The sequence below is a fragment of the Lacerta agilis genome, chromosome 5 (genome assembly GCF_009819535.1).
Source record: "Lacerta agilis isolate rLacAgi1 chromosome 5, rLacAgi1.pri, whole genome shotgun sequence".
Classification (NCBI taxonomy): Eukaryota; Metazoa; Chordata; class Lepidosauria; order Squamata; family Lacertidae; genus Lacerta; species Lacerta agilis.
Window position 1 is genome coordinate 917,094 of NC_046316.1, and position 16,900 is coordinate 933,993.

Genomic DNA, 16,900 nt, shown 5'->3' on the forward strand with positions numbered 1-16,900 from the left:
GCCAACAAAGGGCAGGTGGGGGGGGGGGTTATTTAACTGAAAATTTAGGCCACTATTCAGTTACTATATTCAACTGATAGTCAACAAAAGGTTGTGAAAAGCATCTCTATTTAATGATTCTTACAGAATTATATGTGCATCTTTTACTATGCATGTAAACGTAACAAATGTCAGAGGAACGGCCATCTTACGGGCAGTTTCCTCCATGCATCTTTAGTTACAGATCTGTGTAACATAGCTCAGCATTCAGGAAAGGAGGGCAGGGCTGAACAGAAAGTACCCACTTTTTTTCTCTTTCTGGATCAACTTGATTTGCTCTCCATAATATCAGCTCCTCGCCAAACTTGGCTGGCTGTATAGCATCATCCTACTAGCTCCACCCTATCAGGACACCCTCCCCTCACTTTTCTGGATAGTGGCAGCAATATGAGTGGTAGAAAGATGTGAGTCAGAGCTTTGGTTAATTTAGCTGTGAAAGCAGGGAACTTTCTCAGCCCTTTATCCAAGGATGTCAGGGGTTGCCCTTCCCTTGTGTCCCAGTATACGTGGATCTCTGCATTCTGTGGTGGTTGGTGGGGTGGGGGCAGAGCCGCCTTCCTGACATTGGTGTCCCTACAGCTTACCTTGGTGGTGCTGGGCAGAGGAGGGCAGCAGCAAGGGTGGGATGGCAGAAATGTCTTGGTGGAGCCAGGCCCTGTGCTTCTGTTGTGCCCACACAGCAGTGCCCTTGCCACTGTCCTTCTCCACCAGCATCATTGAGGTAAACTGCAGCAACATTGGTGTTAGGATGGCAGCTGTGCCCCACCACACCGCCAACTACTGTTGGTATTTATCTATTATGGGGGATATAGTGCAATCATGTTGCCTGCCAATTTTCTACTACGTTCTTGCTAGAACCAAATTAAATAAACTAGATGCATTTTTCCCAGGTGTATAATTGAGTGTTTTTCCCCTTTTTTCTTTTTTAAGAAAAGGGAGTAGACAAAGGATACTATACGGTAGGAGCCAGACTGATCCGGCTGGAGGATAAGGTAAGGATTTGTTTGTTTGTGTGTTTTAAAGCACTCTCCACACACCATTAATGATATCAGATTTACGTGCCATGAATATTGTATGTTATCATCATTTACTTTAAAACTCTTGAGAAACCAAGACACGAAGAGAATACACTAATACAGCCACCCAGAGTGGCTAGGGAAACTGAGCCAGATGGGCGTGGTATAAATAATAAAATTATTGTTGTTGTTATTATTATTATTAATTGGAAGATGTTTGATGAAGAAGTTTTCTGTAAGCTGTGTCAAACCTTGAAGCAAACTTTGGTGCAAAGCAGGAATATTTGCTTCTTGACCCTGTGAGTAGTATAAAGATGTGTCTGAAGCTCAAAAGGTCTGAAACCTGCCTGGCCTTTGCTTCCAAGGATATGAAGCCTAATGCATGGCAAGTGTGTTGAGCTGCTAAGAATCAATAAAGTGGTGTTGATCTGTAATAGAAGAGTAAGCTGCTTGGTGAAAGGGAAGGGATAGATAGATGCAAAGGTTTATTTTGAGGTGGTACGTGACTGTATGCCGTGCCGCCACCTCTTTTCGCCTCCGCCTCCTCCACTGCTTCCCTGGAGCCATTTTGGCATGACCCACCAAAATGGGGCTACCACAAAGTGGCACAGCTAGAGCAACCTGCATGTCAAGGAAACGGCTGTTCTAGCCATGCCACTTTGTGGTAGCTCCCCTTTGGTGGGCCGTGCCAAAACTACTCCAGGGGGCAGGAAGCTGTGGGGGAGGGGGAGCGGGATGGGTGTGTACCAGGCAGCACCTCCTTTTTTTTCCAAATGAAGCACAGGATAGACGATAGTATTTCTTTGCAAGAGAACTGAAATGGTATGAGATGTAGCCAGCCGTGCCTCTGGCCTATACATTCATTTCTATTGATCCCACTGTCTTCTCTGGGCAAGCAGATTCCATAGGTGTTTGTTAGGGTTTTGATGAAACAGGTTTTGGAGACAATAGTGGGGCAACATTGTGTGTCTCTAATGAAGGCTCTGTTTGAAACTATTTTCATTCTCCAGCCAGCAATATATGTTTAAACATTACACCTCCCTTGCTGAACAGACTTAACCCCTTGTGAGATGCACCCTGAGAGAGCCAACTGGAAGTGAAGTTCCAGGGCAGAGCAAGACCTGTAGCAGGGAAAGGGCCTGTGGCAGACTGGAACTAGTGGATGCTGTATAAAAGGAAGGAGTAAGTGAATGCTGTGTACAGTTGTACCTTGGTTATTGAACGGCTTGGTTGCTGAACAAATCGGCTCCCGAACGCCACAAACCCAGAAGTAAGTGTTCCGATTTGTGAACTTTTTCAGAAGCTGAACTTCCGACGCGGCTTCCACTTGAGTGCAGGAAGCTCCTGCAGCCAATCGGAAGCTGTGCCTTGGTTTTCTAATGGTTTCAGGAGTCAAATGGACTCCCAGAACGGATTAAGTTTGAGAACCAAGGTACGACTGTATAAGGGAAAGAGGGGGAGCAGAGGAGGACAGAGAGTATGGAAGAAAAAATGAGTGAGGGTTCATGCAGACTTATTTTTCTGCGGCATTTCTAGGTGCAGGCATGCACTTTGAAGTGCCGAGGCCAAGCACTTTTTTGCCATTTGTTCTAATTCCGCATTAAATCCACCAGACTTTTTGTTGTTGGGCAAGCTCCATTGAAATCAACAAGTGAAATAACAAGATTTTAGAAGTTACTGCAGATAGTGTGCATTAAGGACATCATCATCATCATCATTTTAAAGCTTGTTCTGAAACCAGATTGAACCACTGTGTGATGCACACTGACCTCTACCAATCCACCTTTTGACTTCAGAATGAAGTACTGCTAATAGCCTTGTCTTCGTCTGTCACACCTCATTGTTTTGCATTTGTTTGGTATGCCTCCTGTGTGTAAAGCCAGATTTGAAATTGTGTAAAAGATGCCTCCTAATGCCAGCACTGAGGAGCCGACTCCCAGTCCAGTGCTAGTTCTGCAGAGTGGCAGAAAACGGCTGACACTCGGTGTTTATGTCACTTATTAAGTGAGGAACTTGCAAAAATGCACTTCAGCAATTGAAAGTGGGCATGCTCTATATATCCCCATCACCTTTAGCTCAGTTGTTATGTGTTTGTGTAGATTTAGTTATAGAATGCTAGTTCCATGATTTCATGTTAGGGCACCGAGAGAAAAGCACCCTAAGGAGGCCTGCTGAATCTAGACGTGGAAGGGCATAGACTGGCTACTCTCATCTGCCTCTGACCTTCTTGGCTGCTTTGGGATCAGTGGACACTTACTAGTCTGGGGAGGGGAACACCCTACAGACGCCTTATATTGCTTGACTTTATAGCTAGCATTGATTGTACTAATTGTACAATAGAAATCTCACCCCCCCCTTTTTGGCTCTATGAACTACTGATTGTTGGCTTATATTATGCTTTATTGATTTATTTGTAAATTAAACCAAAGGCCTTCTTTGATTTGCTCTTGCTTGCAAAAAACTCATGCTGTTGTAGTTGGTGTTGTAGCTGTTTGTGGTTCAATTCAGACTACGTGGAGATCTTCAAGATATGCATGGGGCCCCTCTCCAGCGGCAAATGTGTGCCATTTGGCTGAACCTTCCCTAGCTTTGATTGAAGGAGTTAACTTTAACTTATGGTATGTAGCCATTCACAGATTCCATTTAAACATATTTGGACAATTGTTTCCAACATGAGCTAGTTGTTGGCATTCATATCTGTTTAAATTTGCAATCTGAAACCTGTACAATTCAGATGGGGTATTACGAATGCCCTATTTATTGTATTCTATTTAACATTTTAAAGGGGAAAAACATGTATGCCACAAGGTGAGAGAGGAAGCAGAGAAATTTCCTGCTTGGCAGGGGGTTGGACTGGATGGCCCTTGTGGTCTCTTCCAACTCTATGATTCTATGAAATCTGAAAAATAAAAACTGAAAGGGACAGGAATCGATGAATAAAAAAGTGTGAGATTTTTGTAAAATATACATATTAGATAATTTCATAATTATATGGGAAGCATTTGTGATATTTACATTTACAATTGACATACTCATTTTACCATAATTGTTTCCACATTTATAGACAAAGAAGCAATAGCACACTAAGTCAAAGCAATAATTGGGTAACATTTAAAATGGGCCAAAATGCCAAGGGATGTTGAGCCATAAAGCTGAAGGCTGAAGAAAGCACAGGCCTCTATAAATACTTCATTTATTTATATTCTCTTTCCGTCCCAAAGGGATGGTGAGGTTGTGTGATCCAAGGACTAGAATACTAGAAATGAACTACTGAGGTGGAATATCAAGCATCCATCTTCTTCATTAGCTGGGGGAGGGGGTGGAAGGTAATTGCCTTTTTAAAAAAAAATGGGTCAAGGAGTGCCAATGCAAGTTGGGACTACAACAGAATCAGAATGGAGCAGTGGATTCTTTATGGATGGAACAATGATATGTGTCCACCAATTTTCCTTACTCTTGGCATTCTTCTACACCAAACTTGGACAAACTTAGAAGACTCCACACTGTCAGGAATCCTGATAGGGCAATGTTTCTGATCATGCAAAGGCTCCAAGGTGTCAGTTTCTAAAAGCCTGTTGTAATAAGGAAGCATTCACCTGCCAGTGACCTGCCACCCGACAGGGAGGAAGGAAGGGAGTTCCAAAGTCTGGGAGCAGCTACTGAGAAGACATTAGTAGGTACTATAATGGTATTGCCAAAGTTAATATGAGGACAGGGTAGGCATCTGCTCTGCCTGCATGGTCTGCTGTTGCTGGTGATTAGCTGTTTAAGGTTGTGGAGCAAGTACATACATCCCTACACCCAAGCCCCTGAGGATCATTTAGTCCAACCACTTGCAATGCAGGAATCTCAACTAAAAGCATCCATGACAGATGGCCATCCAACCTCTGCTTAAAACCTCCAAGGAAGGAGAGTCCACCACCTTCCAAGGGAGTCTGTTCCACTGTCAAACAGCTTTTACCACCAGAAAGTTATTCCTGATGTTTAGTCAGAATCTCCTTTATTCTAACTTAAACCCACTGGCCAGAGCTCCACCCAACCCTGAAGAGTTAGCTGGCTGGCAAGCTCTATTGGCTAGCCTAGAGCGCCCATCAGCCAGCTTGGAGGGTGGGCTCAACTTCTGAGGTGCCTAGCATGCTAGGCTGTGTGAGACAAGCAAGGGCACAAACTTTTACATGTTATTTTTTTATGACTTCAAAAATGGGACAAAAGGCATCCCAAACAGGACAGGCGACTCTGTGCCCTCCAAACAGAACAAATCCGTATTTTAAAGGACAGGTGACAATGGGTGCCTCAGCTTGCATGCTATGTTAAGAACAGTACATTTGCCATAAGTTATTTTGGCTCATTCTTGTCATTGTTCCTCAGGTGAATTTTTATTTGGTAAGCACAACTTTTCACATACATGTTCAGTCTTGGTCATCCTCCTGGCCTATTTGACGTTAACATATGACGCTAACATCTGTTGAGCTACGTAGATTGGCCAGGTGCTGTGCATCAAACAGGCGGCACATTTTGCTTCCTTTAAACAAAGTGATACATCTTTGGACTATAAAGGGACATGCCCCCCCCCCCACATAACCACATACATCCCTCCATTAGTATATCTCTAAGACTTCAATCAGTCTTAATATGGACTGATAATTGTGTGTTTAGATGCATGAATTCAACTTGAATCATAGAATCATAGAGTTGGAAGAGACCACAAGGGCCCTCCAGTCCAACCCCCTGCCAAACAGGAAACACCATCAAAGCATTCCTGACAGATGGCTGCCAAGCCTCCGCTTAAAGACCTCCAAAGAAGGAGACTCCACCACACTCCTTGGCAGCAAATTCCACTGTCCAACAGCTCTCACGGTCAGGAAGTTCTTCCTAATGTTTAGGTGGAATCTTCTTTCTTGTAGTTTGAATCCATTGCCCCGTGTCCACTTCTCTGGAGCAGCAGAAAACAACCTTTCTCCCTCCTCTACATGACATCCTTTTATATATTTGAACATGGCTATCATATCACCCCTCAACTTTCTCTTCTCCAGGCTAAACATACCCAGCTCCCCAAGCTGTTCCTCATAAGGCATTGTTTCCAGGCCTTTGACCATTTTGGTTGCCCTCCTCTGGACACGTTCCAGCTTGTCAGTATCCTTCTTGAACTGTGGTGCCCAGAACTGGACACAGTATTCCAGGTGAGGTCTGACCAGAGCGGAATACAGTGGTACTATTACTTCCCTTGATCTAGATGCTATACTCCTATTGATGCAGCCCAGAATTGCATTGGCTTTTTTAGCTGCCGCATCACACTGTTGGCTCATGCCAAGTTGATGGTCTACCAAGACTCCTAGATCCTTTTCACATGTACTGCTCTCAAGCTAGATGTCACCCATCCTGTATTTGTGCCTTTCATTTATTTTATTTTATTTTTTTGCCCAAGTGTAGTACTTTACATTTCTCCCTGTTAAATTTCATCTTGTTTGCTTTGGCCCAGTTCTCTAATCTGTTAAGGTCATTTTGAAGTGTGATCCTGTCCTCTGGGGTATTAGCCACCCCTCCCAATTTGGTGTCATCTGCAAACTTGATCAGGATGCCCTCAAGCCCATCATCCAAGTCATTGATAAAGATGTTGAATAAGACTGAAACTTGTTTTCACCTTAGCTTACTCAGATGAACACAACTGAACTACATGTGCAGCATGCAAGTGCACACTGCTGAAGTCACAAGTGCTGCACTGCTAAGAGCCAAACCATTGTCTGACTTAGTGGTTTGTGTCCCCCCCCCCCCAACTATGAGCAGTGAGCCAACAGCAGCTTTGGTTGCCGCTTGTGTTTGTTTTCAAGAGAAACAATTCACAAGCCCGGGTTCAGATTAGGGATTTTTTTTCAACCAGAACTCGGTTCCGGCCCCTCTCAGGTAGGCTCCATTACCATTATAAGAGAACAAGGGAGGCGTTCAGTTTGAGTTCCGGCACCTCTTGTGCTAGAAAAATAGCATTGGTTCAGATGTAACAATAAACAATATGGATGCTTTAGTTGAGATTCCTGTATTGCAGGGGTTTGGACTAGGTGGCCCTTGGGGTTCCATCCAACTCTACACTTCTGTCATTCTAGCTCCCAACAAGTAGGACAACAACAGGAGTGGGTAAGGAGCCTTGCACCTACACTTTCAGCACTGTGCACCAGCACCTTGTGTGTTCACATTTAAACCGTCCTTTAGTGTAACTAGTGCTTTGAAGTAACATGTAAACCAGGCCAGGGAACAATCTGGAGGTATTGGTAAAATGGAGGCCTGGGGTTTTTTCTATTTCAAAAGAGAAAATGTTCAAAATGAAACACACAGGATGGCTACTTTAAGTATCCAGTATTTCCAGTTTAAAAATAAGTAACATAAATAATATTTGGGTTTCAGAAATCAGACTCATTGATTTTTGCTTTAATCCCTACCAAATGTGGTTTACACATTTAGCAAATGACTATGTTCAGTTTGTCTACACACAGAGCCCTATGTAAACAAGAGGAGTGGTTTTGCCAGTGGGAAAAGATGAATGTGGTCTGTTTTATGTACTATATATATTTACCTATAATGAGCCTGCTTACATGAATACAAAACCATTAAAAGTATTAAAAATGTCAAGATTATGTTAATTCAGTACTGAAAGGCATCCTTCGCTCTAAATTATACCTAAAAAATTACATTGCTCATTCATGAAGTTTATGTTTAAGTGGCTGTTTCCAAAAATGTAGGAGGGAAGAAAGGTTCATTTTCCTTGGCTGGTGCTCCATAGCTGTACCTGTGTTCATTCGGTTTCATTCAGGCAAAGAAATGCTGGAGACTAAAATAACTTCTTACACATTGATGTGTGCTTGAAATGTGAATGAACTAAGGCCTGCTCTGCACATGCAATAGGATGAAGTGGAAGAATGGACTTGCAGTGCTTTGGGCTGTTGGTAGCATCACATATGTGTATAAAATTCTACAAGTAGAAAACTGAGATGGAGGGGAGGCTGTTTTTCATTGATGTGGGGAGGGGGGCCTTACCACTAACTGTAGTTCATTAATGAACAAGTTAAAAAGCTGAACACTGGGAATAAGCCCCATTGAACTCAGTGGGATTTCTGAATGGATACATGCTGGGTTGCTCTTTGAATATTTGTAGCAACTCACTAAAATCTTATTAAAAATATAAGAACCAAAGGGAGACTATTTTCAACTACAGTGAGGCCATTTCTTAAATTAAACATACAATACCTGGCCTTCATTTCACTCTTGAAGAAAGTCCAGTTCTTGGAGGTTTTGCGCCAATGTTGGTAAATAAGGCACAGTTCTTAGTTTAACCACTGAAGTGTAAATTTGTGGGTTTGACCAAAACCCTGAAGCAAAACACACAGATAGATGCTGATGCAAATGTTTTTATTTTTACTATAGTTGTGCTTTTGTTCCCTCTTTTGGAATCACCCATTGGATCTAGCATGACATATTCTGTGCTGGACTGTCATGAAGGAAGAGTAGCCAAGACACTGTTGTCCAACCCAGGATATTCTTATTAGGAAGTACAGAGCTGAGATGGGCTGTGACTGCGCAGGTTCCCTCACTGCGAGAAGTGAGGCTACAGGGAACCAGGGAGAGGGCCTTCCTGGCAGTGGCATCCTCCATGTGGCACGCCCATAGAGGCAAGTGGTGCGGGGCGCCAGCGCGCCAAGTTCTGGAGGGTGCCAGTGAAGAGGCGGAGGCCGAACGCGGCGCCTCCCGGCATCAGCTCGCTGCCCTCGCACGCCTCCGCCATGCCACGCCAAAGCAGCGCCGCGCCCAGAGCCTCCGCCTGCCGTGGTCACCATGGCACGGGCACCGGGGAAGAGGTGGAGGCTGGGCGTGGTGCCTCCCGGCATCAGCTCGCTGCCCTCGCCCACCTCACTGAAGCAACACCGTGCCCTGAGCCTCCACCTCTTCCCTGCCGGAGGAGTCGCCCTCCAGCTGCTGCCCACCTCCTCCAGCCCTGCAAAGCTGCTGGCAGCGCCATGAAAAGGTTGGCAACTCTGGGAAACGGGGGGGGGGGGGAAGGCGCTGGAGGGATCTTTGCACCACGGCACCGGATATACTTAAGACGGCCCTGGGCACACCCTCCCTCCAGATGTCAAGACATCTAAAGACAGCCCTGAATCGAGAGATTTTTAATGCTTGGTGTTTTAATTATGTTTTTAGATATGCTGTAAGCCACCCAGAGTAGCTGGGAAACCCAGCCAGATGGGTGGGGAATAATAATAATAATAATAATAATAATAATAATAATAATAATAATACAGTGGTACCTTGGTTCTCAAACTTAATCCATTCCGGAAGTCCGTTCCAAAACCAAGGCCCGCTTTCCCATAGAAAGTAATGCAAAATGGATTAATCCGTTCCAGACAATTAAAAACAACCCCTAAAACAGATATTCAACATGAATTTTACTACCTAATGAGACCATTGATCCATAAAATGAAAGCAGTAAACCAGGCTGCAATCTACTATGCAGTATTAAAAACTGGCAGTGATCTACCCATTGCCATTGGAGGGGCGAGGCGGGAGGGGGGAGTTTTAGTGAGGGGGGGAGGAAAGGGAGGCAGAAGTTCTCTTCCCCCACCCAAGTCAGCCCTTTCTCTCTCGCTCTCCTCCCTGCATGTTTTCCAGCATCTGCCCATGCTCCCCATTCGCTGGGGGGGGGGGGGGGGGGTCAGGGTGGCACTGCCTGCGTGTCCCTGGCACGGCGGCACCGGGACACGATCATTAGCAGCACCGGAGCATGGAGAGGAGGCAGCACCGGCGGCTGCTCTCGGCTGCGCTCCTAGCCGCCGGACGCTGAGCCGGGTGGGCTGGAGCCTGCGCGCAGTGCGACGGCCCCGATCCCCTGCTCAGGAATGCGGCTGTGCTGCCTCGCTTGGGGTCGGGCTTGGGACGGGGGGAGCTCAACCTGTGCAGCATAGTTCCCCACCACACGCCCCCCCCCCCAGACACCGCCTCTTGGCGCGCTGGGGGAGAGTCGCCAGATTCCAAGTCTCCCTGCTCCGGAGTCACTTGCACTCCGAGGAGCCGCCCAACTCCACTTTGTAGCGAGGAAAGAGGCGCTTCCATCCCAGCAGAGGGAAGGGAAGGTATTAAGTGTAGTGGATGGACACAGCAGACGACACAGAGATTTCTCCAAGAAGTTCTTTATAGTAAGCTGGAACTGAACTGAACTGAACACAAACAGCTCAGCCAGCGGCGTTCCTAGCCCCTTGGCCGCCCGGGGCGGGAAGCCAAGAGGCACCCCTGGGGGCGGGGCATCGTGACGTGTGCGTGCGTCATGACGCACGTTCACAGCGTGACGCCGCGCCCGCTTTGCTCCCCCCCTTCCCTTTCGGCTTCTTTCAGCGCCAAAAGGGGAGAAAAAAGGAAGCGAAGCGGCGCATTTAAGCGCCGGCTTTGCTTCCCTGGACCCTGCCCGCTTTCTCTTTCGACGGGGAAGGGGGGGAGCAAAGCGGGCGCTTAAACGCGCTGCTTTGCTTCCTTTTTTTCGCCTCTTTCGGCGCTGGCTGGGCTGCAGAGTCACAGCCTAGCCAGCGCCGAAAGGGGAGAAAAAAAGGAAGCAAAGCAGCGCGTTTAAGCGCCGGCTTTGCTCCCCCCCCCCATCCCTTTCGGCTTCTTTCAGCGCCAAAAGGGGAGGAAAAAAGGAAGCAAAGCGGTGCATTTAAGCGCCGGCTTTGCTTCCCCGCCCGCTTTCTCTTTCAGCGCTAGCTGGGCTGTGACTCTGCAGCCCAGCCAGCGCCGAAAGAAGCCGAAAGGGAAAGGGGGGGGAGCAAAGCCGGCACTTAAACGCTCCGCTTTGCTTCCTTTTTTCGCCCCTTTCAGCTGCTTCTTTCGCCGTTGGCTGGGCTGCGACTACACAGCCCAGCCAGCGCCGAAAGGGGAGAAAAAAAGGAGCTTCACTGCCCCGCCCGCTTTCTCTTTTGGCCGCCGTTCGTTCCGTCGCCCCGGGAGCAGCAGCACCACACACACTGTGCGCTGCTGCTCCCATGGCGATGGAGCGAGCGGCGGTGCGTGGGGGTGACAAGCGGCGGCACCTCCTGCCACTCCCCACGCACCACCAGTCACCCGCGGGAGCAGCAGGGGTGACGGAGGGAGCGGCGGCGCGTGGGAGTGGCGGGAGGGGCCGCCGCTTGTCACCCCCACGCACCGCTTATCACCCTGTCACTGGGGGCGTACCGTCCCTACCGCCCCTCCCCTACGACGCCCCTGAGCTCAGCCGACATTGTAACAACAACAGCCCAGGGTTTCCTGCTTACTGGTAAATTAACTGACGTGGACCTGAGTGAAAACTTCAATACATAACACCAGGGAAGGAAGTGGTGGCAGTCACTGCTGGGGCCAAGCCACTCGCTCAAAACGGAAGTGTGCACTCAAATCGGAGCACGTTCGGTTTCCAAAAAAAATTCGAAAACTGAAACACTCATTTCTGGGTTTGAAGTGTTCGGGTTCCAAGCAGTTAGAGAACTAAGCTGTTTGAAAACCGAGGTACCACTGTAATAATAATAATAATAATAATAATAGTTGGTGAAATCTGAGGCAGAGAGAAGGGTAGGTGACAAAACCTCTGCTCTCCCTAGTCCAAATATATTTAACTTAATAAAAAGGAAAAAAAGGAAGAAATTAGCCCATTTTCAGTGTATTTCTCAGACATCCCTAGCCAAGCCCTGTCATGAGCTCACCTAGCCCCTAGATCTGCCCCTGCAGGCCTGTCCATGAATAATTTTCCCACTGCCAGTCTGACCATATTTGCTACCCATACCAGGGCTTGTCCACACCTCCTCCATTTACCCTACCCATTCCCCCTGGGCAAACCTGCAGTTTATCACTGACTATGACCAATCAACAACCAGGTTTTCTGTGCTACAGTGGTAAAGAGTGTGTTTTTCAGGAGAAAGCTGGGGGGCAAACGCAAAAGAGAAGAAGAAGAAGAAGAGTTTGGATTTGATATCCCGCTTTTCACTACCCGAAGGAGTCTCCAAGCGGCTAACATTCTCCTTTCCCCTCCCCCCCCCACAACAAACACTCTGTGAGGTGAGTGGGGCTGAGAGACTTCAGAGAAGTGTGACTAGCCCACTAGTCACTCAGACCCATGTCAAGCTGAGTGTGGACAAGCCCTTAATCCACAGGTGTCAGACACAAGGTCCGCGGGCCTAATCCGGCCCGCCAGACCTCGTCATGTGGCCCGCGCGCGCCTCCCTCCCTCCCGGCGCCCGCCCGCCCGCACCGGGGAGGGAGGGCGCGTGCGCTCACTGCACGGAGGGCCGGAGCTGCCATTTAGGCCAACTAGGCGGCCGCCGCGCTCCTGGCCCTCCTGCGCCCGCCCCCTTCTCCAGCTGGCCGGCGCCCCGCCTTGGGGAGGCTGAGGCAGGCGCTGCTGCTGCTGCTGCTCTGCTCTGTCATGCGTCCTCCCTCGTTTCTGCCAGCGCAGGCGCAGCAGCAGGCAGCAGCAGTTTCCCTCCTGTTTGGCGTGGAGGCGGAGCTGCTGGCTGGATTCGACGCGAGGCGACAACGACGAGGTAAAGGCAGCTGCGGGCTGGGCCAGGGGCGGCGGGCGAGGGGGAAGCCCTCTTTCTAAAAACAGGCAGCGGCGCCACTACTTCCACAGGTAACTCGCTGCTGGAGTCTCCAGCACAGCTTTGCAAGTGAGTTGCGAGGCTGCGAGGCTGAGGCTGTGCACGCCTCATGTTGAAGAGGGAGCCTGAGCCAGCTCCCGCAGATCAATGGTCTCCAGTCTCCGTGGAAGCCCGTGCCTGCCTTTCCCTCATTGGATCTGTCGATCACTTTCCCGATCACTTCCCCCCTCCCTCTTGTACCGCGCCTGGCTGCTGCTGCTTGAGGCTCTCTTTTTCTCTCTTGCGGGGAGGGGTCTGGGGAGGCGAGGGGGGTGGAGAGAAACGTTTCATTCAGGCTAAACTGGCAGTAATTTAATCCGATCCCTCTGCTGAGAACAGACAGCAGTCGTGGTCCTTTAGAAATTCAGACAGCTCCCCCTGCCCCCCCCCACCATGTTTTTGGTGTAATACAGATTCAACCCTAAAGCCAAATCGCATCGAGGAGCCCCCTTGCCGTGTCGTTGCTGGGCGTTTGCCTTGCCCGGTAAGTACGGCTGAGGTGTGACAGCGCAGGTCTAGCCGTGCCTGCTCCGAAGTAAAGTAATGAATCGCCATTCATTGTGGTTTATCTTATTTGTCTCAAGCCTTGCGCACCGATGAGACGCAGAAGCCCCTTGAAGGACCCCGCCCGCCTCTCCCCTGCCCTCTGTCCCGCCCACCTCTCTCCTGATTTCTCCTTTTTTCACTTTCCCCTCTTCGCCTCTCCTCCCCTTTATGGTTTACCTGTTTTCCCCATCCCCCTTTTCCCTCCTTTCCCCCCTCGGTCACATCTTTTTCCAGCCTTTCTTTCTCTTCCCCACTTTCCCCACTTACCAAATTCTATTTTCCTCTCCTCTTTTCCACATCCTTCCTTTCCCCTCTTTCTTTCTTTCTTTTTCTCCTTCCTTCCTTCCTGTCTTTCTTCCTCTCCCTCATTCTTATTCTTTCTCTCCCTCTCCTTTCTTTCTTCTCTCCCTCTTTCTTTTTCTTTCCTTCTTTATTCCCTTCCTTCTTTCCTACTCTTCTTTCTCTCCCCTCTTTCCTCCCTCTCTCCCTCCCTCTCCTGCATGTAACAGATTGCTTTGTGCCTGGGTCTTCTCACATGGTGACTATTCAGTAGGCATGGTGCTTGTTTACTAATTAATGGGTTTGTGTACGCTAGTCCTATCAGAAGGGCCATGATTTACACCAGTGCCACCGTGCTCTCCTTTCACCCCGAGTTAAAATGATTGAAGTAGTGCACGGAGTGGACACATAGTCCTACAGATAAAACTGGCCCTTTGAGGGTGACCAAACTGCTGATGCGGCCCCCGATGAATTTGAGTTTGACACCCCTGCCTTAATCTCTTCTGTGTCGCTCTGCAAACACCTGCAGGATTGGAGTTTTCTTCTTTTTTAGTTTGCTTTTAAATTAATGGTTGAGCATCAGCTTCATTCATTCTCACATTCTTCCTTTGTATAGACCACTGAAGGCCTGTTTGTACATTTAATTTCAAAATTGTACGGTACTTCGAAACAAAAAGAAGAACCACTTAAGTGGTTTTTTAAAAATCACTATGCTCCTAAATTTAGTGTTTTTGCTATTTGTCAAAGATTTTTCTCTGAGGCCCAGACTATATAACATTTTACCCTAATAATGACTTATTGCACTTCATTCTGATTTTCTAACATCTCTTAAATTGTGATAGTGAAGACTTAAGATACAAGCAGAAAAAAGGATTCCAAATCTAATTTTATCCCGACTAGCTGGGGTGTTGTAGTTTGTGTTGGTGTCTTGGGAAAGGCAATACTTTGCCCTGGTGGCGGCCTGGTGTGTGTGTGCATGAATGCATATGCTCTTTTCCCTACAACTCTGTTAGTATTTGGGTCAAATTCCATTTCTAAAAATAGCTTCTCACATTTTATGCAGGAATGTTTGCCTATGCAAAGTAAACACCTTCATGTAAGCCTCCTTTTAAGGTATAATGTTGACTTTCGAAATTTATTTAGCCTCTTTTTCTTAAGATAACTATGGAAAACTAATTATAGCTTTTCCTTTTTTGAAATAGCATAATCCACCTTTAATTTCTTTCACTACAAGGAGTTGAATAATTGATGTGTTGCTTCAGGTAAAGAAGACATGTGCTCTAAAATTTTGCCAATTAATCTAAATAAAAAGATAAAAGTGACTCTATAAGCATTTAGCTACAGCACGACTCCTTTTTCTTTGTGTGGTCATAGCATCTTAAGTTGCCATTAATAATATCAATACACTGCAATTTTAATAAAATAATGCATTGTGTTTCATATGTTTGAAGTAATGTTTATGCATCTGAGGCCCCTCATTTTTGAATTTAAAATTAAATCATCTAAACAAGTTTCTAGGGTTTTCATCCAAACTGCTAGTCAGTTGTCTAAAAAATAAAAGAGCATTGCAGCAGTAACAGGATTTTATTCTAAGTAATGAGCATTATTCACTCTATAGTTATTTTTGGAGATTTAGAAGTCACATGATAAATCCACATTACATGTGGGAGAAGCAAGGGTTAAATTTACTTTGATTTCTTGGGTGGGTCCTCAGCTTGTGGGTGGCGCATAATGGGGACCTGTCTCTTGGGGTTTGTGGGGGGGGGGACTTGCAGTCTCGTGGCTGTGAGGAAAATGGTAAAGCAGTTGAATATTACTTTGTACCCTACAACAGAGGAAGAGCAACAGGGTGCAAAAATGAAGTCAAAATTTAAAAGCTCTCTTTCTATTATTACTGAAAATGTGTTTGCAGAGATTAATTTATTGAATTGACTTATTACTTCAACAAATAATCAGCATATATTGCTATAGATGCCATCCCTGCTTGCCAACTCTCCCAATTCTTTACACCTCGCACAACCCCTCAACAGCTCCTTCAACCCCCACATTACTGTCTACCCCCCACCCAATTGCCAACTCCTATCCCATCAGAGTTTGCTCAAAATTCTCCCATCTGCACCTTCTCAGAAATCCATCCAATCCCAGGATGTTCCTGAATCTTCTGCAAGTAGCAGTGGGCTCTTGGGATTTAAGCAATTTCAGAGGGGAGGGTGAAGGGGAAGTTTTCACAGAATAATAGAATTGTAAAGTTGGAAGGGACCACCAGGGGTCATTTAGTCCAACACCCTGCAGTGCGGAACCACAGCTAAAGAATCCCTAACAGATGGCTATCCAATATTTTCAATATTTTCCAAAAGACCACGATCTTTTGGACAAACTGCAGGCAATTTTGAATTTGTGTTTCTTCATTAGCCCTCAGAATGAAATCTAAGTATGTATAAATGAGTTGCTCATATTGCCTTGTAACCCTTGTCTATCCCTATTACATAGTGGAAAATTAGAGTGGGGCATAGGTCTGTACTTTTTCTTGTCTCTTTCTTTTTGTAACTCAGTAAAATGCCTTGTATATTAAAAAGGTAAAGGACCCCTGGATGGTTAATTCTAGTCAAAAGTGACTATGCGGTGCAGCGCTCATCTTGCTTCAGGCAGAGGGAACCGGCGTTTGTCTGCAGACAGCTTTCCAGGTCATGTGGCCAGCAGGACTGAACCACTTCTGGCACAATGGGACACTGTGACGAGTGCAAGAGCACATGGAAACGCTGGCAGTTTGAAAGCACGTCAGAGTGCAAGTAGATAAATAGCTACCGCTCCGGCAGGAAAGTAAACGGTGTTTCCATGCACTGCTCTGGTTTGCCAGAAGCGGCTTAGTCATGCTGGCCACATGACCCGGAAGCTGTATGCTGGCTCCCTCGAGATGAGCGCCGCAACCCCAGAGTCGGACATGACTGGACCTAACGGTCAGGGGTCCCTTTCCCTTTCCCTTTCAGGTTGTACATTAATGAAACTGTTTAAAGAATAACAATAACAAATACTGTACCTTTGGGTCCCATTCTTTCATTATTATTATTTTGGTTTTGTTAAATTGAAAAATATTTCTCAAGTAGTAATGGGGGGAAATCCCTTTAATGCAAACTGAAAAGCATCTGTATTTCAAAATTGGCATTTCTGAATGTTGTGGTAAAGTTCTTTAAGCAACAATTACATACAGAATGTGTATGCTAGTGGAAAGTGCACAAATATGTGTCAGATGCATTATATTAGGGGGAATTGCTTGAACAAATGCATATATTAGGCAAAAAGACATATAAAATTTATATGTTGGAAGAAATTCATATGGAAGTTCATACAAATTTTCATGCATTTTTTTTAATTGCAAAG

The 16,900-nt window shown here is 46.6% G+C and overlaps 1 protein-coding gene across 3 annotated transcripts in view; it reads left to right on the forward strand.

Moving 5' to 3' along the window:
- Window positions 1–16,900, forward strand: part of LOC117046421 (potassium voltage-gated channel subfamily KQT member 1-like) — a 293,603-nt gene that overhangs the window by 156,684 nt on the left and 120,019 nt on the right. For all 3 annotated transcript variants that reach the window (XM_033148232.1, XM_033148231.1, XM_033148233.1), the window contains one exon: window positions 970–1,031. In XM_033148232.1, the coding sequence (XP_033004123.1) occupies window positions 970–1,031 (62 nt within the window). The remainder of the gene's footprint in view (window positions 1–969; window positions 1,032–16,900) is intronic.